The sequence below is a fragment of the Canis aureus genome, chromosome 24, assembly GCF_053574225.1.
Source record: "Canis aureus isolate CA01 chromosome 24, VMU_Caureus_v.1.0, whole genome shotgun sequence".
Taxonomy (NCBI): Eukaryota; Metazoa; Chordata; class Mammalia; order Carnivora; family Canidae; genus Canis; species Canis aureus.
The window spans coordinates 9,936,582-9,960,666 of NC_135634.1; the positions used below are offsets into that span (position 1 = coordinate 9,936,582).

Here is a 24,085-nt window from a genome sequence, read left to right on the forward strand (position 1 = left end):
AGCCTGCGGAGCGACCCGCGGAGGCCGATCGCCGCCCGCTCCCGCGCCTGCCCCTCCGAGAGCCGCCGCCGCCGCCGCCGTCCCCGGGGAGCCGGAGGCGCCAGCCAGGCCGACAGTCCGTGCGTCCGCCCGAGTGACAGGGAGCGGCCGCGCTCCGCGGGAGCCGCGCGCGGCCGGGGCAGGAGGCGCTGCCGAAGGATCGGACCCGGAGCCGGAGCCGGAGCCCGGGCGGAGGCGGAGGCGGAGGCGGAGGCGGATCGCGAGCCGGCCATGTCGGTGGTGGGGCTGGACGTGGGCTCGCAGAGCTGCTACATTGCGGTGGCCCGGGCCGGGGGCATCGAGACCATCGCCAACGAGTTCAGCGACCGGTGCACCCCGTAAGTGGAGCCTGCGGGGGCGCTGGGAGAGGTTCTGGAGTGAGGGGGAAGGCCGGCGGCGGCGGCGGCCGGGGGAGCGTGCGGGGCGGCTGCGGAGCGCGGGGCGGCACGGAGGGCGGTGGGGGGGGGCGGCGCGCCCCTCGGGAGGTGCGGGTGCGGGCGCGGGTGCGGGCGCTCGCCCCGGAGGAGCGGCGGGGGCTTGCGGTCGGGCTGCGAGCGGGAGTGGGGTGGGGGGGTCTTGGCGGTTCCCGGGGTCGCCGCCTCGGCGCGGGGCTGCGGGCGAGCCCGCGACTTGGCTCCTTTTCTTGGCAAGCCTCGGTTGGCTGTTTCCGCGGCCGCCCCCGTTTCCCCACGCGGCTTCTCTGAGCTCGCGGGGCCGCCCCCAGCTTGTCCCCCTCCCTCCGAGCACATCTTTGCGCACCGCAGATGCGGGGCTGCTGAGTTTTTTCTTCCGCATTGTGAATCTCGAAATGAACGGAAGCTTCCAGAGCCTCTGTGCTGCTGCTTCCCAGCGAGCAGGCGGATTGTTGTTAGCGACCACGGAATCCCTCCTTTCATTGATGCCTCGGCCTGCGCACTCTTGGTTGCTAACGCTGTCAGCCTTAGTGCCTGGGCTCATTTGTGAAGATGGAAACGTCCTTTTGCTCATTTTATGAGAGCCATCCTAAATCGTGTTCTACTTTGTTAATTTTGCACAGTTTAAATAAAGGAGGTAAAATGAAAATTGCACACTTTGCGCTAGAACTCGGAGAGGAGTGTTGTCACTAAATTAAATGTTATATTCTACAGCGGCATGGGGTGGACAGAGAGAACATTTTATTAAAGCAACTTTTTCGAGGGGCTTGTTTTCTGGAGATAATACATGCAAACAGATCTGCGTGTACATTGATGAAAATAATTGCTTACTTCTCCGGAAAATTAATATAGATGTTTATATTTAAATGCCTTAAACCCAAGATAAAAAACGTAGAATGAGAGAGTAAGCCTAAAGGTAAAATGACTGTATTTATGTCACTATTTGAGTACAGATGGCCATTTATGAAAGTGCATGGAAAATAAGCAAATATTTGACAACGAGTAGCATTGGAAAGACTTATTCTGTGATTTTACCTATTTGCAAATTTACAGTCTGTTCTTTGGCTGTGTAAAGGGCTCTATAATTGTAGTGTAGTAGGAAAGACAGTATGTCAGGCTTTTGTGCTTAGGTACAGTTTATATCTTTGTTCTCTTTGATCCAATAAAAGGAAGAAAAGCTGTTCACATGAGAGTAGGAAAAAATTGGGTATGTAGCTGTAGTGACCACTGTGAAACTAAAGACGACAGATATGTCTATAAAAGGTAAACAGAGGCAGCCATTGGAATTCCTTTTAATCTTTTGATATAATAGATGTTCACTTATTTGCTTTGGCTACTATTAATTTCAGTGTGGAAAATGAGTTAAGTCATTCTGCAAGTGAATAGTTATTCTGAGCCTGGAATGATTCACTGTTTTTGGAAGGTTCTGGCCTTTGCTTGAACACTTCTCTGGCTTTTAGGATGCTATTTAGCACCTGCTCAGATAATTTAGGTCTAGGGTATCTCCCTTTATTAGCAGATTTGAAGTTGATTTAGTCTCATGTTTAATATCCTCAGCATATTCCCATTTTGTTCATCACTCCTCCCTGCTTTCTGATTTAAAACCTAATTTGCTTACCTTCTCCTGATAGGACTGTGTGCTCTGTGGTACCATTCCATTTCCATTGCAGAGAAGCCTGTCTCACAGAAGTCATTTTTCATCTTTTCAAGGCTGACTTAATGTAACTAATTATTCACTGCTTTCCCTCAACTCCGCTCTGCTGTGGTACTTGTTCTGCATCATTTTTACTTGGCTTCCTTAAGTAAAGTCTTCCATAGAGGCCCGGCCCTCTCTTGTGCTTTTAGACTCTAGAAACATCACTTGGGCACACTTCTTTGGGTTTATATAAACCTTTTGATCCTAAAGAGGCTGATGGTGTTATCAAGACAGCAGTGGGTTTGACAGTGACACTTAGATTTATGTGGAGTTGCCAACCAAAAAGTGGAATTGTAACATATGTTTTGTTGATTATGTGTCCAAGGACGGGTTAATAATATCTTTTATTCAGAGTATTTTCAGAGTTGGTGTCCACTTCCTAATAATTGGGGACCTGGAGAATTATACTAGTATATGAAGTATTTGCAAATGCCCCCTGAACCATGAGCAGAGTTCTTGGGTAAGATGGCCACCTGGATTGGCAATGAAGTGGACTTCCACTGAGTATCTGACCAAAGCTTTAGAGTTCAAAATTGTGCTATAGTTGTGCTGCCCTCCTCCTCAATGGATGAAGTTTCTATTTTGTCAGTTTAAAGGTATCCATGTCTATGCCTTTTAACGTTTTTAAGACATTGTGGTTTGTATATCTTCTAGATCAGTGATTTCATTTGGATCAAAAAACAGAACAATTGGAGTTGCAGCCAAAAATCAGGTATGTTCTTTAAGAGAATTTCAACGTAAAATCTCAAAGGCATACAAAAGTATGAAATAGCATGGCTTATTGGAGTTTTAGAAATGTAATGCAAGTATTTATGAGCCCTTAGATAGATATTTTTCCTTCTGTTCCCTTCCTCTTCCTAAGATCTGCCTTAACTTCCTAATCTGCCAACATTAATTTTTAGTAATTTTACTACCTTCTAGTTTATTTGATTTTTAAAAATTATAAGTAATCCATATTTCATATGGATTTTTTTATGATACACCTTTAAGAGTTAAAGATTCCTTCTAGAAGTTCTATATTTAAAAACATTTTCAGGTTACTTAATAATTAGGGTAAGACTGGAAGAACTTTCTATATAGACCTTTGCTATTTTGGGGGGTTATCTGTTAGATACACTTGAAATGTACAAATGTGAAGTAAGTATGAAGTACACATGAGATTTTGAAGTCTTAAAGAGAAATAAGTATCTCCTTCATATTTTATATTTAGTGCGTATTGAAATGACAGTATTTTAGATCTATTAGGCTTTAAAATAGGCTACTAAAATTAATTTCACCTGCTACTTAACATGACTAGAAAATTTATGTATGCTCATGTTATAAATGGTGGACCCTTACGGTTGGGGAGGAAAAAATAAAAGTTAAAAGAGCACGAAGTATGAAATCTCTTCTGAGAGGCTTTTGAAAAGAGCCTGAAAAAATTATTTTAGATACAGAAAATAGTATTGCTGAAGCAGAAACAAAACTCTAAATCCTGGAATGCTATAATAAGGCTAGTTGGGAGAGATACAAGATAAATAAAAAAGGAAGGAAAGAAAGATAGCTATGAACGCTCAAAATGACATATTCAAAAGGATAGAGACACATTAGTGAAGTAACTCTTCCTAAATATGGCCATTTAGAATATTGATAACCAGACCTAAAATTCTCTTGCATTTTTTTGTAGTTATATGAGGAGAGTCAGTTGAGGCTCGGATCTGGTCTATAGGTTACTAGATACACTTCAAGTCAGTTTCAGAATTCCAGGGAATTTTAGTGTATAAATATGCTTCAATTCCATGTTATTTGGAAAACTAGCACTGCCAACTTGTGGTCTCCCTTTAAAAGAAGTGGACCAGAGGAAACCGTAAATACTAAATTGTTTTGGTATTTTCGTTACTTAAGAAGTCTCAGCTTTTAATCTTTGAATTATTTCTGTATTTTAAATAAAGTTCCCATTGCTGACTTCTGCGAGTAAAATATCCTATGAAGTATGGGTCTTTTCATTCCAAAGCCTAATCATAAAAAATATGCAGTTGAAGGCATTCACTTAGAAACTTCTTGAATTTTCCTTGCCTCTTTTGCTTTTTGGTATAGATAATTAACATTCCCAATTATTATCCCAATCTATGTATTTTATTACACAAAATGTTTATCTTGACCAATTGGCAATTTATTAGGCTGTTAACAATTACCTTTTTGGGGGCACCTGGATGGCTCAGTAGTTGAGTGTCTGCCTTTGGCTCAGGTCGTGATTCCAGGGTCCTGGGATCAAGTTCCACATCAGGCTCCTGGCAGGGAGCCTGCTTCTCCCTCTGCCTATGTCTCTGCCTCTTTTTGTGTCTCTCATGAATAAAGAAGATCTTTATTCACACACACACAATTAACTTTTTAAAAAAAAGTAATTTGACTTGTAGTGCTTCTAGATCTCCTTATTCATTTATACATTGGGTATAAAACTTATAAGCTTAGTGGGGGGAAAGGCTGAAATAAACGGATGCAGTTGATTTGTTCAGGGCTTTAGTGCTAGTTTCCCCATCTTAGATTTTATCTTGCAGATTTTTAAAAAGTCTGGTGACAGTATCGCCTCCTGTTCCCTCTCACTGCCTACCTTCTGGCATTTCCCAGGGTTGTGAAGAAAGTTATTTATATTCTTAATGGTTTGAGTTGTACAGTTGACTTTTTATAAAATTGTAATTGCTGATGTTCAAATTAGAAAAAAAATGAAAGTTCTAATTTCTTTTGCAGCAAATCACTCATGCAAACAATACAGTGTCTAACTTCAAAAGATTTCATGGCCGAGCATTCAATGACCCCTTCATTCAAAAGGAGAAGGAGAACTTAAGTTACGATTTGGTTCCAATGAAAAATGGTGGAGTTGGAATAAAGGTAATATAACCGAGCAACCTTAGAATACTTAATAGGCAATGGAATTCACCTATAGAAAAAACGCTTAATTCTTAATAAATATTTAACTCAATTTCTTAATTAGGTGAGGGTTTTTTTTTTTTTTTGTCCAGTTCTTGTAAACTGTAGGTGTATGTTCTAATGTCTGAAAATTATTCAAGTGGCATATACTGTTGTAACTTAATTTGTGTCATAACTTTTATAACTGTTAAAATTTAGGTCACCTTAGTGGTGGTTAAAAAAAAATCTCAGTTGTGTTGTTTTATCAAACTAAAGTCTATTCCATGACAGCCCATTTGTGGTTGTTTGGAGAGCAGTAGTGTAATGCAACCAGAAATCTGTTTTTAAACTTGCAGAAGGATATACACAAAATAGTATTTGTCATAGTGATTCATTTCTTCAGTTAGAGCGGAAATTTACTGATTTCTATAATGTTTTGACTAGTACTTTGGATGGAGGAATAATCTACCCTAGCTTTTCTTTTGCTCCTTTGCATTTTCAGAGAGAAGTTTATTGTTTTTTGTTTTTTGGGGGTTCTTTTGGTTTCCCTTTTCTTTTTTCTTTTTAAACCACTGCAACAATAAAGATTTTCTGGAACAGGATATGTAATAACATTTGGAAGTTAGTATTAGCATGTAGCTTTAAGTACTATAATGTTTTATATGTTTTCTTTCCTCAATATAGGTAATGTACATGGATGAAGAACATCTCTTTAGTGTGGAGCAGATCACAGCCATGCTGTTGACTAAATTAAAGGAAACTGCTGAAAACAACCTCAAGAAACCAGTAACAGATTGTGTTATTTCAGTAAGTAGAATTCAGCAAGGCAATGTGTTTTATTTTAATTTGCCTTTTTTGCTACTCTTAAGTATCAAATGTGTGAAACTGTTCTATTACTAGAGATCAAAATTCTACTGGACCATATTACCATAGTATTCAGGAGCATTTCAGAATGTTTGAGTGGTGTTTTTAGCCAGAAGTTGCAGAGGTTCTTGACTGGATGTGCTGCAAATCAGAATCTCCTGTGAGGCTCTTTGGAAAAAAAGACTTGATTGGTTGAATCAAGAGATGTTCTAATACAGTGAATTAACACATTGTTAGACAATTTGTATACTTAATGGGAGATTTTCAAAATTGAATCATCAGTTGAGAACAGGTTGATTAGGAGCTTTACAATGTCCCCTAACAGTAGTGACAAAACTTAAGGTTTTTAACACTGACAAGCCCATTACCCTCAATGAGCAGTTGGTAGGTTATCAAGGCGTATTTGAAATGGACAAAAGCCATCTTTTATTTGGACACTAAAAAGGCAGCTGTAAATTCTGTTCTCCCAGATGTCTGTGGTTACTCTTTGATCTGCTGTGATTATACCCTGGGCTAAGGCCGTCTGTGTTGGACTTAACCTACATCATGCATGGTCTTTGTATTCTAACATAGGCAGGGTGGCCTGCCCAGACCATTCAGAAGCTTTTACGGCAGTGTATCCTAGGATATGAAAGAATAGAGGCAGAGGCTTTAAAAATTTCTCCTATTTCCTGTGCAGGACAGAAGGTATTCTACTAATGGAATATCTGGCTGTCGTTTGGAAAAAATAATATATGGTAAAATTAAAGAATTATAAGTCAATGGTTCTTCCTTCCTTTTTTTGCTTTGTTTAAATAAGCAATATGGAAAACTGATGAAAGCAGTGTTCCTGATTTGAAAGGTGAGCAGAGACCCACTTCTGCTCTTGCCTCTTTCTGAAGCAGCTACAAATACTTTGGGGAAAAAAAATGAAAGCCACTATACTAAGTTTTCTCTTCGGTACTTTCTAGTTAAGTGATTCTGTGGCTGTATTGTTAGATGCTCCTCCTAAAGAGTGTCCTAGTTAAAGTGCTGTCCTAGAAAGTCATCAAAAGAATTAACCTAGCTGTAAGCACAAGTCAGCACCATAAGAAACTACATCCTATCCCTTGAGCTGTTTTTGCTCTTTTTCCTTTTAAGAATATCAACAGGCTTTGCCTAAAAATGTTTTTGTAATATTAACAGATCTACAGAATTAGAATGTACCCCACCATTTATTAATGCTTGAATGCAATAAATAGCAAAACTGTAGGGTAGTGGCATATGCTAGAATTAGCTCCATATTATCTTTAAGGTCCTGCAGTATTTATCTGTAGTTCAATTATATATTTGACATTAAATGTTGACTTAGCATTGTGATCTCCAGCTGTCAGAAATTTAAGATTAGCTTAGAAATGGTATTGCATACACTTAAAACTTTTTTTTTAATATTTTATTTATTCATGAGAGACAGAGAGAGAGAGAGAGAGAGAGAGAGGCAGAGGCAGAGACACAGGCAGAGGGAAAGCAGGCTCCATGCATGGAGCCTCATGTGGGACTCGATCCCGGGTCTCCAGGATCACGCCCTGGGCCAAAGGCGGCGCTAAACCGCTGGGCCACTGGGGGGCTGCCCCAAAAAACTTTTCTATTAGATAGAATTGGCAATATTAGCAAATACTCCTGATTAATTTTTATTTTGGGTTAAAATTTGGTTACAATAAAGATTACTTTAATAATACAATTAGGGGGCAATTTTTTTTTAAAGATTTTATTTATTTATTCATAGAGACAGAGAGAGAGAGAGGCAGAGACACAGGCAGAGGGAGAAGCAGGCATCATACAGAGAGCCTGACGTGGGACTCAATCCAGGGTCTCCAGGATAACGCCCTGGGCTGCAGGTGGCGCTAAACTGCTGCGTCACCGGGGCTGCCCAAGGGGGCAATTTTTTTTTATTCTTCTGAAAGTTAAGATGCTTTTACTGGAAACTAAGTCTGAAGTTCTAATGTTTTATGGCTTCACTAGGCACCTATTTAGATGGACTGTTGTTGATTTATTATAAGTCAGTGCTGTGAGAAATTTGCATATTCTAGACTAGTTAAAATTCTTTCCTTTCTTGTTCCCAGGTCCCCTCTTTCTTCACAGATGCTGAGAGGCGATCTGTATTAGATGCTGCACAAATAGTTGGCCTAAACTGCCTAAGACTTATGAATGACATGACAGCTGGTAAGGAAAATAAACTATATTTTTGTGTAGAAATGAATTATACTATCAAAATTAGAGTTAAGACACATCAGGTACCATCACCAAACACTTTTTCATGTATTTGTAGAAAACCTAGCCTATTAAAAAATACGGGTTAGATTTGAAAGTAAAGAATTCTAGCTTTTCCAATGCTTTTGTTTAATGAGAAACTGGCACTTTACCAGATGTGAGAATCTGTTTTCATTAAGAAATTCTTTTATGTATGTATTTTAATCCTTTAAATTACGTGTTTTGGATTTAGTTTTTTATTTCCTTACATGGTTTTTATACTTCAGTTTTCTCAAAACCTTAGAATTTGGGGTTTCACAACTGCCTTGACTATAAATATTAGTTAAGTTAAAAAAAATTTTCCCTCTTATATTTCCTGCATATATGCAGTTAGTCATTTGATCATTCATCTTCTGTCAAATATTGACTTAAACTGTATCGTTTGCCAGGTATTGTGTACACAGATATAGTGGTAAGCAAAGCAATCACTGTTCCTCCTAGAGCCTTTACTGTTTTTTTATGATTATAGGTGAACAAAAAGTCAGTTACAATTTAGTGTATTCAGACAAAGCAAGTAAGACTTTTTTTCCGGTGTGTATCTAATATATATGTTTTTTAAAACTCCTAAAGCATCGATAAAGATGTGTTCTCAAGGTATATGTATCTAAAAATTCAGTGGTTTCAGAGTTTGGAAAAAGCTAACAGTCTCTTTAAGGTAGATCATTTATTTGCCTTGGATCTAAAAAGAAACTAATAGGAACTGCAGTTGCTGTAGCTTGTGTATTAAATTCTTAATTTTTTTGGATAAGCAGTCTCCTGGCAGGTTGTGGTTCAAATGTAAGTATTGTGTAATGAGCCTGCTACTGTTTGTGGTTACATTTCATTGTATTTGCACCTTGTACATTTTCTCTGTCACATCTCTTCATACATTGGAAAGTGATAGAGCATTGTTCTAAAATCAGAAAGGGAAAAAGTTATTGATGCCATGAAAATTAGTTCAAAGTCAGGTAAAAAAGGAATGTGTTCACCTTTAAGTGTTTGAAGTATAGTCAACTTTTCTGCATGTATAATAATTTTGGTAATGATGAAATTCCTGAGAAAATGTGAGCCAAAGAATTGAAATAATTATTTTTTTGTAGTTGCTTTGAATTATGGAATTTATAAGCAGGATCTTCCAGGCCTGGATGAGAAACCTCGGATAGTGGTTTTTGTTGATATGGGACACTCCGCTTTTCAAGTGTCTGCCTGTGCCTTTAACAAGGGAAAATTGAAGGTAAGTTATAAACTGGAATTCAGTGACCAAAAGATATTAAATGTGTTGTATTTGTCATTACTTTAAGCGACTGAGCTTCTTGACTTTGTGGTTCTTGGTAATGAAGAGTTTTGGGTAATATCACCAAGGTATTATTCCTAAGGTTGCTGTCTATAAACATGATGTAATTATTTTAGCATATTTGTAAGTATACTTGCTTAAGAAAGAGCAGTTTTTTAAGATGGTCTTGTATGTAATCATTAAAAGTAAATCAGCGATTTAGCGTTTCATTTGGATTTGGTAGTAATAATTTCTCCTGACTTGGATTTCATGTTGTAATTTAGATAAAAGTTTTGATTCTATTAGTGTTTGAGTAGCAATATTTAAGATTCTAATTAAAAATATGATTGAAAATAACCAGATTATTTGTTGTTTTAACTAAATTAGGTACTGGGCACAGCTTTTGATCCTTTCTTAGGAGGAAAAAACTTTGATGCAAAATTAGTGGAACATTTTTGTACAGAATTTAAAACTAAGTACAAGTTAGATGCAAAATCTAAAATTCGAGCACTTCTTCGTCTGTATCAAGAGTGTGAAAAATTGAAAAAGCTAATGAGCTCTAACAGCACGGACCTACCACTGAATATCGAGTGCTTTATGAATGACAAAGATGTTTCAGGAAAGATGAACAGGTGCGTCTTGTATTCTGCTAGATTAAATAGAAGGAACTTCTTGCTGAAACTACAGCCCAGATGTTAATCTAGCTGTGGTGTTGAGTGTCATGGCCCACATTTCAAGATTGTATCTACACACTAGGACTGTTCACATCACTAGAAACTAGGGTCACTTCTGCAAAGGGGTGGTTTATTTATTTTTTTTAGGGCAGGGAGGGGCAGTGGGAGAGACAGAATCTCAAGTAGTCTCCTTGCCCAGCGCGGAGCCTGACATGGGACTTGATCCCACAATCCTGAGATCATGACCTGAGCCAAAATCAAGAGTTGGATGCTTAAACAACTGAGCCACTTAGGCGCCCCATGCAAAGAGGTTTTTAAAAAAGATCTTTGCTAACTGCCCTCATGTTGGAGTTTTTTGGTGTTTTTTTTGTTTTGTTTTGTTTTTTTGTATTTATCATCTCTTAGTATTTCTAGGCCAGTAATTGAATAATGGTTTCACAAAGTTTTTGGAGTAAAACAGCAATCTTAATATAAAAGTGATTTTTTTTTTCCCAGTAATACCAGTAGAACTAGTTTTCTCCCCCATTTCTTTTCTGTACCTGTTTTGTAGATGTGTATATTTTTTTAAAGTTACAAATTATAATACAGTTAAACTTGGCCCATGTGGAATCAAGGTTGTCTAAGGAAAAAAAAAAAATTCACGGAGTTAATACTGTTTTAAAAATTTTTGGATAGGATAGGATACTGGTTTAAGATCATGTTTCTAAAGATTTATAGTGTTTGTCTTGTTTGCCAAGGGCACAATTTGAAGAACTCTGTGCGGACCTCCTGCAGAAGATAGAAGTTCCCCTTCACTCACTGATGGAACAAACTCAGCTCAAAGTTGAAGATGTGAGTGCTGTGGAGATAGTTGGAGGCACTACGCGAATTCCAGCTGTGAAAGAAAAAATTGCCAGATTCTTCGGAAAGGACATTAGCACAACACTCAATGCAGACGAAGCAGTAGCTAGAGGGTGTGCACTACAGGTACTGCTTTCTCGGCCCTTCTTTCTCTTGGGGCTAATTCTTTAAACCCATTTCTACTTTATTTCATTGTGGTGGGGTCATATAGTAAGCAAGGCCCTGTGTCTAGTTAGGTAACACAAGGGAGTTCACTTCTAAGCACATCCACATGGCTGTGGGGAAAAAAGGATCTTCAGATCTGGAGGATTGAGGAAATTTTTGAGTAATGGAAATTGGCAGCTGATGTTTCTTAAGGAACAGGCATGATTCTGAGGGGACACAGGAAACCATAAAGCACGAATTAGCTATGTGGTGGTGATAGTAGTTCCCAAGCGCAGAGAGGAGAATGAGAACTGCAACATGGTGTAATAAGGAAATGATTTAGGGCAAGATTTGCAGGGCTAAAAGTATTTGTTAACAAGTGATTCTAGAAAATAACTCCTCTTCCTCCAAACTGATTGTAACTTCCTTATCAAGTAAGTGGGCCGCTCAGAGGTTTAAGTTTGTTCAGCAAAGCAAAAGCACCAAAACTGGAAGTTACTGGTAGGAAAATGACTACTTATATTTAGGATAATAATATAGTCACTAAGTAGTTTTAACTAAAGTTTCAAGGTAACTTCTTAAATTTTAATCTAGTTAGCACAGTTATTTTTAATACAAAACAGCAAGAGTCTTTGTACACAAAGATCTTTGGAAGGAGTATACTTAGTACTTTAAAAAAGGAAGACTATGTTGATGCTCATGACTGCTGATAAATCCACTGGATCCTTGGGATGCATCATGGAGTTTTCCTTTTTGCTTTTTCCTTGATAATGGAGTGTGCCTTTTTCTCTAATTCCCCAGAACATTGGAAATGTATGTCTATAGATGTAGGGCTATTTTGGCCTCTCTTTTGAAGGATCCTGTGCTAATCAGAGATTAACTTTTAGTTTAGTCGTGTAGTCAGTTTTATATGATTAATCTAAATCCATATGTCGATGGGTGTTATCCACCCCAGATTTGAATTTACCATTGCTTCCTTTATAAAATTACCTAAAAATACGAACATTTTGGGTTTTATCTTTTTTGACTTTCTTAAACATTTGAAAGGTGATGTGGGCAGAGCTGTTTGTGGATATATACAGAGATTCAAAAGCGATACAGCTTATGATTGAAATTGTTATCAGGGCATTTTTGGCAAGGCCAGTGATTTATTCCTAATCTCCTATGAAAGTTGCTATTAGTTAATAATTGTCCTAAGAGTCATTATATTATCTGCCTATATTTATTGATTGGCTTAGTACTTAGATATTAAAATCCTTTGTACTTAAAATGACTTCTACTGTAAGCAATTCTGAATTTGAGTTTAAACATACCATCCAATTTGAATTGAGTTTTTTATATTAAAAGGTGAATGTAGTTTTTCATAATCTTACAGTAATCCTTTTTCTTTTCTCCTCTTCTTTTTTTTTTTTTTTAAGTGTGCAATTCTTTCCCCAGCATTTAAAGTTAGAGAATTTTCCATCACAGATGCAGTTCCTTTTCCAATCTCTCTGGTGTGGAACCATGATTCAGAAGATACTGAAGGGTATGTAACTGAAGATAACTTTATTCAGATACTGTATTTTAATATGGAGAAGAAAAATTGACACAAATGGCTTTTGCAGTTGAGGGTCTGATTAATCTGTTTGGGATCTTTAACAACCAAACCTATCAATCTCTCTCTCCTTTTGGTGTAAATAAATCGCGAAGTAGAATTGGTGAAGATTTCAGAGCATTTCTTCCATTTTGTGTAGCATAATAAGCTTAAGTGCTTGGAATACTGAATGCCTTTTTCTTTCCTCTAGGGTCCATGAAGTGTTTAGTCGAAACCATGCTGCTCCTTTCTCCAAAGTCCTCACTTTCTTGAGAAGGGGGCCTTTTGAGTTAGAAGCTTTCTATTCTGATCCTCAGGGAGTTCCATATCCCGAAGCAAAAATAGGTAAGTAAGTTTTGTGTGTTTACACTTTTAAAGACTTGGTGTGCCAATGTAAAATTTTTTCTCCTCAGTGATGTTGAATGGAACATAATTCCTTGTTAAAGGCATTGTCAGTTTAGAATAATGATGTTGGAGAAATCTCTTCCTTTTATTCATGAATAAATTGGCCTGTAGAAATCAGCTTGCTTATAGTGCTGCTGTTTCTTCCATGTGTTTGTGTTTAGGGACAGACACATTAGTTTTTTTTTTTCTCTTCTGTTACAGTCTCTACTTAAAGGATTACCACTTATTTTTATTCTTTTTTTTTTTTTTTTAAGATTTTATTTATTTGTTTGACAACATGCGCAGGGCGAAAGGGAAAGGGACAAACAGACTCCCAACTGAGCAGGGAGCCCAATGCAGGGCTTGATCCAGGACCCCGGGATCATGACCCGACCTGAAGGGAGATGCTTAACCAACTGAGCCACGCAGTCGCTCTCTATTTTTAATGTTAACCTTTCTTCTAGGTAGACTGTTAATTCCAGTTTAAAACCGTTGTGACGACTTCTCAAATGTACCTTTCTATTGTAATCCTTTTAAAGGTACATCTTTTTTGGTACATTTTTCTTTGAGAGGTTTGATAATATCCATTTGTTTTGACTCTTGGTAACTGAAAATTTATGGGAGATATCTTCCTAAGCAGCCATGTGTCTTTCCCAGGCTGAGGGTAAAATTTGCCAGTATTGCTACGTCTGTTGAGGACTCACCCTTGCCCCACACCTTTTCATAACAGTTATTTGAAGAAGTCTAACCTGACCAGTTATGTTTTCTTTCTTACTACTTAACACTAAAAATATTCTGATGCAGAAGAGTTTTTTGCTATTATGTTTGTAAACCATTTTTACGAATTTATTGCTAAGAAATTAGAGAAATTGTTGAATAGAGACTAAAATTTTAATAGGTTGGATTCTATGCATTAATTCTCCATCGTGCAAAGAATGAAATCCAAACTTTTCAGTATGACATTAAATCGATAGGTTATGACCAAAACTGAAAAGCTTGCACATACCTGAAGAATGATCTTACATCTCTCTCTCCTTTAACTCATCTTTGCTTGGAAACCCCACAGTAAATGCTGTTACTTTAAATGGGTCTTACAGTAATTATTTCCTGAGGGCCATTGATTTGATCATTACTGAATACCTATTCCAGCATCTTTCACTGACCTGGTAATTATATCTGCAACTTTCTGTGCTTGTGTAGACAGCACCTGAAATTTGAAGATGTCAAACCCCCATACATAGTGCTTTGCACATACTATGTTCCAAATACTTCATTTTGGTTTAGCAGCCTCTAGAATAACAAGACCATTGGAGATGATAGCTAACACCTACCACTTGGTTCTGTAGTTTTACGTGCTCACTGTAAATACTTACCAACTCTATCTACAGAAGCACACATAGGTTAAGTAACTTGCAGTAGATTACACAGCTAGGATTCTAGTCCAGAGACTCTGGGTCAGAGTCCATACTCTTAACTCCTACTCAGTAATGCTCTGGAGCTATTGTATTTTGCATAATTATTTCAGGTTTTGATAACAGGTTTTATCAAACCTCTCCTATTGAAGGCATAGGAAAATGTTTTGATTATTCAGTCAGAAAAACAGTATTCCCTAAAGACCCTGTAGGCTTAAAATGCATCTGGTGCTTGATATTGCCTGAGATCTCTGCCTTTTACTTGGTGTAACAGATTTTCATGTCTAGTTTGTGCTTACCCATCTGGAGAAATAGGGTAGGAGGATGCAAGGACTATTTATCATTAGTGTCTTACAGTATCTGTTAAATAAAAATCCCAAGAGTGCTTTACCTTTGAAGGTTTTCTGGCACATTAAGAATAATTCCAGGCATTGAAGTATACCATACAACTAAGTTTATTTTATGTTTGTTGTTTATGTCTTAATTCAATTGGTAGAGAAAATGGGAGGATTTGGGAATAGCCGTACTTTCAACTGTATTTCTTGGCCTTTGTCTTCTTTACAGACATTTAGATTCACTTCAAAAATTGTCAATTTCTTTTTGTTCCAGGCCGTTTCATAGTTCAGAATGTTTCTGCTCAGAAAGATGGAGAAAAATCTAGAGTGAAAGTCAAAGTGCGAGTCAATACACATGGCATTTTCACCATCTCTACAGCGTCTATGGTGGAGAAAATCCCAACTGAGGAGAATGAAGTGTCTTCTGTTGAAGGAGACATGGAGTGTCCAAATCCGAGACCAGCAGAAAACTTGGACACTGATGTAAGTTTTTGTATAAGCCTTTGAGTTTGAATATATATTTGACTTAACTCCAGAGGAAAAGAATTAGGGAAGGGTTCTCAAAAATGTTTTCCTTAATTTTATTTAGAATTTTGGGGAATGATGATAGCAGTTGCTAGATGGTGATAATGTATAGCCCAGAATTTGGTGAATTCTGCTTAAATTCTGTATAGCTTAATTTGAACAGGCACATTATATAATAAGACTGTAATAATTGATTACAAAATAATAAAGTGTCTCTGAATTTTTTTTATGGCATTGACCACATACTGAGAAAGCAGTGTTGACTGATTAAGAAAAAAAGAAAAAGACTTAAAAAACAAATTCGGTGAAATATATACCAAATATTAAAGCTGATTCATAAAAAACTATTGCAAAATTGACTTTAGTATTTTAAGACTTTTTTTAAAATTTACATGATTTGTTATATTGTGAGAGGGAAGGGAGATATATTGTGAGAGGGAAGGGAGAGAATTATCTGCATGGAATATAGAAAGTTACCATTTATATGTTTCCAGTTAGCATGAGTGCAGAAGAATTTAAAGAAACTTTGAAATAAATTAGCTCTTAGAGTTTACTTCTGGATAATAATCAGAAGTAGCTTAAACGAAGAGGCAAGTGGAACAGTGTTCTAGTTGAATATGATTAAGTGTGGTATCCTGTGGTCAGACAATCCCTAATTATCATTTTTAGAACATTTCAGGAACATTAATATCTGAGCCTTAGTTGTGTTCTCATTTTTAAAAATTTCAAAATAATGTATTGAATGATCAGTGCCTTGTACTTTTCCATTTGGCTACAGACACCATTATTCTAATGCCTGTTGTATCAATCTCTTAGTATCTTTTGGATCTGTTTACATCATGAGTGCCTTGTTTCAGTATACTCAGTACCTGCCTTAGAATCTTGAAGCTCTGAAAGAAAAATTTGAGAGACTTCAGGGTGGGCAGAAAGTAGGTAACTTAGAATGTTTTGGGCTTCTCCCAAAGATGAGAAGACTATAGCAAGCACTGATTTATTGGGGATTGAGGTCTACTAACATGTTGTAGCGCATATTCTTTATCCTGAGTTCTTCTGAGTTGGAAGTAGCTGGATCACAAAAAGAAGGTGAGAAAAGAGAGGAGTCTTGGGTATCTATCTGTAAGCTGAAATGATGAGTCCCTGAACTACTGATAGCTGGTTCCTTTATGCAACTGTTCAGTTCATTGAAATGGCAGTAAGTCGAGCTGCTGATGGTTGCTGGTGAACTTAAGTTTTGGAATCTTGTTTCTGGGAGAGAGGCCTGGAGTTAACCTCTTTCTTCTGCTTTTGAGAGTTAATAGCTGTGTAAAGTGAGGTGAAAGTTTCTTAAAGGAGAGTTCTTCATTGTCATCACATCAAAATGCCTACTGCTTGGTTATTTAACAATATTAACTGCTATCACTCAAAGAATTTCTTACAGGTTTAAATTCATAAGGAGTTTTCAAATATTTTGTGTTTATTTTGCTTTTATCCAGTATCTGTTCTCCTCCACCTACTAAGATTTCAGAAATTGAGTGTACTGTCTTTGGTGCCCTATAACCTTTTAAATTTATATAAGTACACCTGCTTTCTACATCCTTTGTGCCTGGGCTTTCATTTCAGAAAAATATCCAGCAAGACAACAGTGAAGCTGGAACACAGCCCCAGGTACAAACTGATGGTCAACAAACCTCACAGTCTCCCCCTTCACCTGAACTTACCTCAGAAGAAAACAAAATCCCAGATGCTGACAAAGTGAGTGACTCTTCTAGTTCATTCCTTTAGACAATGTTGCAACATGTGATCATTAATGATATCATTAAATCTGCAGTTTCAAGAGCAAGCACCAAGTTACCTTATTCTGTATAGGGTTTTTCTTCTAATTTTTTACATGTTTTTCAATTAAAACGAGTTAGAGGTGCTCAAACTCAACTAAGAGAATTGAATATCCTGCTTTAGACATGAAAGCTTCTCTTGATTAACTGCCACTTCAAGCACCAGGAGGCAAATGCATATTATTTCTTGTCTTCTCTAATGCTAGAGGTACCTGCATGTGAGGGACAGAAATCGATACATCCCTCTGCTGTGTGATGAGTTTTCACTTGAATTAGTCTGATGATAAATACATGGGCTATAGGAGTCTAGTAAACTTTTTCTCCTGTCAAATCACCTGTCAAATTTAAGTTAATGATGATGGTCTGCTGTTAACCAGATTGTACCTCAAAGTCCTTTTTCTTTGCCAGGCTTCCACAGTATGTATTGGAAGCTAAATTCAATATTTGTGCTTTGTCCCTTGAAAAACAACAGCTTCTAATCAGACTTTTAAAATTCATAGTCAGATACTGGAAAGTTCCTATTGTTACTCCAGATCATTCCGTGCTTTGCAGAACTTCACTCTTTGTACAGGTTGCTTGTTAAATTACTAGCCTTTCATTAGTGGTTTGTATTTCTCTTACCTTTAAATGAATTACAGACTTGTTCATTGGCAAATATACATTTTACACTTGGTAAAGTTTCCAGTTTTTACCATGCCCTGACTGGTCCTGTGGGGATCCTCCTATGAGCTTTAGTTCCTGACTCTGAAAGCTGCCTTTCTGTCCTCCACAATGATGGTGGTAGAGCAGCATTGCTTTCTTTGCCACAACAGCTTAATGTCCCATCCCTCCCCTTCACTTAGTGTTGAGTATTAACTGACTTGTGCTGGTAGTCTCAGTGCCTGTCTGGAACATGCCATTGGGTACTATCTAATGTTCTTAGTTGTAAGTGGGACCGCTGGCGTCAGGCCTTTTGGAACGTTCTCACACACTCCTTTGGAGGGTTCTTTATCCATGCCTTGTCGAGTGCCATTTTGTAATAATTTTGGTTTAGTCAGTAGTTGGTCTAATGTTGTACCGTCAGAGTCTTATGCTGACTTTAACTGCCACATGTGTACTGTCATCCATTTGTTTATCAAATATCCGTCGTATGCCTGTGTTTTGCGAGGTATAGGTGTCCTCTAATTCATTTTCCTTGTGGTCTGTGCCCCCAGAGCATACACAGTATATTGATGGGTTCTCAGGTGCTCTAGGGTGAAGAAGACATGGGGACTGCTGCTGATTGACTAGATCCTTGCTGGTGAGACAACTGGCTACACTTCTGAGACCTGTGACTTACAGGAATACTGAACTAGAAGTCTGAGAAAAAGGAGTTCTAGTCCCACATCTGTCTTTGTCATTTTAGGCAAGCCACTGAACCGCTTTCAAGTTCCAGTTTCTTCTATGAATTGCTTAGAGTTCTAACAACCTTTTAACTTGCCAGAATTAACCAGTGGTGGTGCTCATTATAATGATGAGTCCCTCCTGCTTGACCAGTTCAGCCAGTCAGGGTGTATGTTTTATTCCCTCGGTTATTTTCTGATCTGTTCTGCAGCTGAGTTAGTTTCCTAAATTGTGGTCTTTGTCCTCTCAGCTGGTAGGAACCTGTAGAAATGGGAAATACATAGAAAAGTCTTGGAAAATTAAAGGCCATAGGAGATACTTACTTCTTTAGCCCTGTATTTATGTATTTTGAAAAATCTGCAGTAAACCATTAGAATTTGCTGCATTTCATTTTCTGTTTTAAGGCTCTTTTATCTCTTTTTACCTCCCAGAATTGCTTGTGAAAAGGGGTATGACTGCAAGGCAGATAGCGGGAATAAGGATATTTATATGTATACATATGTATATGTATGTATATACATATATATATGTATGTATGTGTGTGTATATACAATCCCCAAATTCAGGAGGAAACTTCAGAATGCACTCATCAGTGTAGTGCTAATTGTAATTGAAGCAGGTATAATACTGGGATATAGGGACTCAGGACTGTATCACAGGAATAGAATTGATTCTAATATGCTTAGCATTGGTCACAGTCTATCTTAGTTACTGTTAGATTCTAGACTGGTATTTAAAGATGTGATAATTTAATAATAGTTTTGGCTTTTTTGGAGTCCTGGACATTGCTTATGGGGCTTAAAAATTAAGGACCTATAAAGAAAAGTGTTAGCAGGAGAGATTAAATTTAAGTGTAACATGCAAAGAGAAAAATATCCTGGTGAATTCTTGAGGAAAAATATGACCTATTTCACTTGTAATTGCAGGCCGGCTTAAAAGGAGTGGGTGGCAATTAGATGATCTGCACTCTTCTAACTTAGGATTTTAGGGGCTTTAGTTTTGCCTAAGTCATTAGTAAGTATGATAGGGAGATTTTGCTGTTGTTTTCAAGGATTATTTAAGAATTTTCCTTTTTTTTTTGTTTTTTTTTTTTTTTTACTCCTTTTCTAAGGCAAATGAAAAGAAAGTTGACCAGCCTCCAGAAGCTAAAAAGCCCAAAATAAAGGTGGTGAATGTTGAGCTGCCTATTGAAGCCAACTTGGTCTGGCAGTTAGGAAAAGACCTCCTTAACATGTATATTGAGACAGAGGTAAGTACTTCAGGTAAATATTTTCCATTCTGGAATCTGTTAAGTAGTTTGGCCCTGTTACCCATATTTGTAATAGAGAAATAGCTGTACTTACTTCTTTCTCATACCCCAAGTTTTATACAGTTTTAGGAATAAGATGAATCCAAAACCAGTGGTCCTTTAATTTTTTTTAACAAGTTTTAATCACATTTTTGCATCCTACGAGAGAGATGTATACCATAGATCATTCTGTGTGATAGATAATTGATAGCCCAAGTTCTTGGAAGAAATTGGATGCCAGGATGTCCTAGCACAGGGCACAATACAGTTGGTATCTCAGGCCACACTAAATATTTCTGTTAAAATACATTGTACCTCTCTGTAGTCTAGAGTATGTGAAATAATTTGAGATTTGCTTTTGTTGTTTTGTTTTGTTTTAGTGAGATGGCAACGTGTTTCAAAATTTAATAATCATACCTCGTTAATATTTCATAAATAAGTAAATAAATTTACTTCTAGTCCTTGATTTCAAATATGGTTCCAGCATCCTATGATCATTATATATTGGCCAATATTAATCCCAATATGAGACAACCATAGAATGATCTAAAAGAAAATTAAAACGAATTGGGTTTTTTCCTTCTTGGTTTAAACCTGAGATGCAAAAGTTATGTAACTTATTATATAACTTTAAAAAAATTAAAACCCACTATGTGTATTTAGTAAATGAAGAACTTTGTAAGATTTGTTATAAGTTTCATGAGTTGTAAAAGTGTAAACACTTTTTTTTTTTTTTGGTATAATTGTTGATTTACACTAGAGTCTAGTTAACGTTTAGTTACAATAGAAGATTAAGGCTGGAATTAACCTTTTCTGTTTTCTGACAGGGTAAGATGATAATGCAGGATAAATTGGAAAAGGAAAGGAACGATGCTAAAAATGCAGTGGAGGAATATGTGTATGAGTTCAGGGACAAGCTGTGTGGACCATATGAAAAATTTATATCTGAGCAGGTATGTGTGGAGCTCTGTTCTTATTTTTTTTTTTTTTTCTTTTTAAATTTTATTTATTTATTTACGATAGTCACAGAGAGAGAGAGAGAGAGGCAGAGACACAGGCAGAGAGAGAAGCAGGCTCCATGCACCGGGAGCCCGACGTGGGACTCGATCCCAGGTCTCCAGGATCGCGCCCTGAGCCAAAGGCAGGCGCCAAACCGCTGCGCCACCCAGGGATCCCAGCTCTGTTCTTATTTAGATAATCTCATAAAGTGTTTCACATCAAATTTGACATGTATGTTTCTACTAGATTATCTAATGAGCTTTCTGAGAACAGAAAACTTGAAACAGAGATTGTATAAACAGAGTCCTGAAGAGAGGCTAATTAGTGAGGTGTGGTTTTACTCTAACTCGTCCCAATGACTTTAGTTTTTACCATCCAGAAAGAACCTATCAAACATTTATTCAGAGTCATAACACTACAGGTATGGGGGCTAGAAGGAGAAAAAGAGAAAATCCTTGGTTTTAAACACCTCAGACCTTTTGTTTCTATTTTTTTGTTATGACTCTGGTTCCCTTGGTTGGTCATGGTCATTATTTTATCCCATAAGACTTATTCCTCCAGTCATTCCAAAGTTGATCGGGCACATTATTCCCTTTAGGCCTTTTCTAAGCTCCCACAGTCCTTGTGTGGCTCTGAGTAAATCCCAAAAGCACAACTGTGAAAATGGGGCTTGGAAAACAATTGGCAGGTAGAAATTTGGGATGGTTTTGGGATTAACTCTGGAGTTAAAAGAATTTTGAAACTTAAGGGTCAATTTTAGTTCTAGGATCCTTGGGCTACCTTGTAATACATGTTAGTTTTGGGCTCTGCCCTGACATTTCCTGGATTTCTTATAATCGGGATTCTGAAGGAGAGATGACCCAAAGCAGGATAGGCCTCCTAAGGATAGAGTAGAAATACGTTATGGGAGTTAGTTCGGGATGATTTTTTTTCAGTGATGGAATTGTCAACTTGTCTCTTTCCTTTCCAGTATTGGATAGTTGTGGGAGTGATTAGAAAGTTACTTAAGACCTAATTGCTTTGGAGAGCAAGATCGTTGCCCTTCCATAACCCTCCCCCCCCCATTCCAATGTACAGATTGTCCTAGAGTGGACTTCTGAGATATTATTGTTAAGTCAGTAAGCAGAATTACTGTTAATCCATCATGTAAAAAATATGGAGCTACTAGTGTTCATTGCTCCTTGATCCTTTTCCATAAAGAGAATCCAGCTAATCAGAGTGCCTTCTGAGAAATAAGATTGGTGACTTCGTTTTTAACACATCTAGGATGACTCTGTTTTGTTATGAAAACTTTCAAAGTACACTTAACCACTGATACACTGACTCTCACATTACATATACAGGATCACCAAAATTTTTTGAGACTGCTTACAGAGACAGAAAACTGGCTTTATGAAGAAGGAGAGGACCAAGCTAAACAAGCCTATGTGGACAAGTTGGAAGAATTAATGGTAGGCCCTTCTCTCCCCCTAGAAAGCACTGTGTTTTAGACTACAGACTTTGGAAATGCAGTTAAACAAATGTTAAGTTATTACATTTTGTTTTAGAAAATTGGCACTCCAGTTAAAGTTCGGTTTCAAGAAGCTGAGGAACGACCAACAGTGTTTGAAGAATTGGGACAGAGGCTGCAGCACTATGCCAAGATCGCAGCAGACTTCCGAAATAATGTAAGTCTTGTATGTTGTAAGTTACCTTAGGTTTTAATAAGCTAATAGTAAGTTGAGGAACCTTTACTGTGAACACATCTTCTTAAATAAGAAATTTCGTATTTCAGACCAGAGGTAGATTTGAACTTCATGGAAAATTGGGCCAGGTTAGAGGTTACTGTTAAATACTTATCTTTTTTTTAAAAAAATATTTTATTTATTTGAGAGCATGAGTGCGGGTAGGGCCAGAGGGAGAGAGAGAAGCAGACTTCCTGCTGAGCAGGGAGCTAAATGCGGGGCTTGATCCCAGGACCCTGAGATGATGACCTGACGCAAAGGCAGATGCTTAACCAACTGAGCTACCCAGGCACCCCACTGTACGTAATTAAGTCTACAGAATGACCATGCCTTTTTCCATTCAGGATGAGAAATACAATCATATTGATGAGTCTGAGATGAAAAAGGTGGAGAAGTCTGTTAATGAAGTGATGGAATGGATGAATAATATCATGAATGCTCAGGCTAAAAAGAGTCTTGATCAGGATCCAGTTGTACGTGCTCAGGAAATTAAAGCAAAAATAAAGGTAGGCATTACTGTCTAATGTTTACTGCTGTGTATTCTTCGGGACTCAAGTTGCAATCATGTGAACTTTGTTTTTAGGATTTCATTTATTCATTCATGAGAGAGACAGAAAGAGGCAGAGACACAGGCAAAGGGAGAAGCAGGCTCCCTGTGGGGAGCCTGATATGGGACTCGATCCCAGGACCTCGGAATCATGCTCAACCACTGAGCCACCCAGGCATCCTGCAATCATGTGAACCTTAAATAAGCTCTTTCTTTGATCAATCTTTTACCTCCTCCTGATTGAGACCAGATTTCTGAGTTCATCATTGATACTACAAAATATTGAAGACCTTATATGCTTTTCTTAAATTTCCATTGCTTCATTATTCATTCAAAAACATATTTGTTGAGCCCCTACCACATTGTTCTCAGGTTAATTTTAGACAAAGTCAGTCCTTGCCCCTGTAGCAGTCATCTGGTTCGAGGAAGGCTTGTCAGCAACAAGTATGAGAGGAAGTGTATCAGATGGTGTCACATGCTGAAGACAAAAATAAAGTAGTCAAAAGGATTAGGAGATTCTGGGCACTGGAGGAGGACTCAGAATGGTATTTTATCAAGAAAGGCCTTGCTAAGTGTGTGAGGCTCTGAAGAAAGTTGAGTAGAAAACCAAAGAATGCTTTCCATCTGGAAAAATGTTCAAACACAGTGAGAGTTGTGAGCCTTTTGTTTTGTTTTTAGATTTTACTTACATATTTTAGAGATAGCGAGCAAGCATGCATGCTAGTTGGGGGGAGGGAGGGAGAGGGAGAGAGTATCCCAGGAGTCGTGCAGACATGGGGCTCGGTTCCGGGACCCTGAGATCATGACGTTGGCTGAAATCCAAGACCCCGAAGCTCAACCCATGGAGGGAGCCACCCAGGTGCCTCCAAGAATCGTGAGCCTTTGAAGTCAGAGGGCTATAAGCTTGAATCCCTGTTCTTCACTCACTAGCTTTCTTGATCTTGAGGTTGAGTTACCCAACCTCTCTTGAACCATCTTTCCTCTTGCATAGGTGGGGATAATAATTTCTACCTTTCAATATTGTTGTGAGGTTTAAATGAAGTAATAAC

At 37.9% G+C, this 24,085-nt stretch overlaps 1 protein-coding gene and 1 long non-coding RNA gene across 5 annotated transcripts in view; one reads left to right on the top strand and one right to left on the bottom strand.

The window, feature by feature from the left end:
- The window catches only part of HSPH1 (heat shock protein family H (Hsp110) member 1), a 25,236-nt gene continuing 1,151 nt past the window's right edge, over positions 1-24,085 (top strand). The window contains exons 1-17 of one of the 2 annotated variants that reach the window (XM_077868191.1): positions 1-377; positions 2,803-2,860; positions 4,876-5,016; positions 5,719-5,841; positions 7,980-8,079; positions 9,246-9,379; positions 9,806-10,050; positions 10,830-11,058; positions 12,495-12,601; positions 12,861-12,994; positions 15,055-15,263; positions 16,905-17,036; positions 19,590-19,727; positions 20,594-20,719; positions 22,109-22,216; positions 22,313-22,432; positions 22,834-22,995. In XM_077868191.1, coding sequence (XP_077724317.1) covers positions 271-377; positions 2,803-2,860; positions 4,876-5,016; positions 5,719-5,841; positions 7,980-8,079; positions 9,246-9,379; positions 9,806-10,050; positions 10,830-11,058; positions 12,495-12,601; positions 12,861-12,994; positions 15,055-15,263; positions 16,905-17,036; positions 19,590-19,727; positions 20,594-20,719; positions 22,109-22,216; positions 22,313-22,432; positions 22,834-22,995 — 2,373 coding nt within the window. In that variant the 5' untranslated portion in view covers positions 1-270. The remainder of the gene's footprint in view (positions 378-2,802; positions 2,861-4,875; positions 5,017-5,718; positions 5,842-7,979; positions 8,080-9,245; positions 9,380-9,805; positions 10,051-10,829; positions 11,059-12,494; positions 12,602-12,860; positions 12,995-15,054; positions 15,264-16,904; positions 17,037-19,589; positions 19,728-20,593; positions 20,720-22,108; positions 22,217-22,312; positions 22,433-22,833; positions 22,996-24,085) is intronic. The other variant, XM_077868190.1, reaches the window with a different exon arrangement.
- LOC144295743 (uncharacterized) overlaps positions 14,877-24,085 on the bottom strand; it is a 23,338-nt gene continuing 14,129 nt past the window's right edge. For all 3 annotated transcript variants that reach the window (XR_013362836.1, XR_013362838.1, XR_013362837.1), the window contains one exon: positions 14,877-18,739. This is a non-coding gene — a long non-coding RNA (uncharacterized LOC144295743). The remainder of the gene's footprint in view (positions 18,740-24,085) is intronic.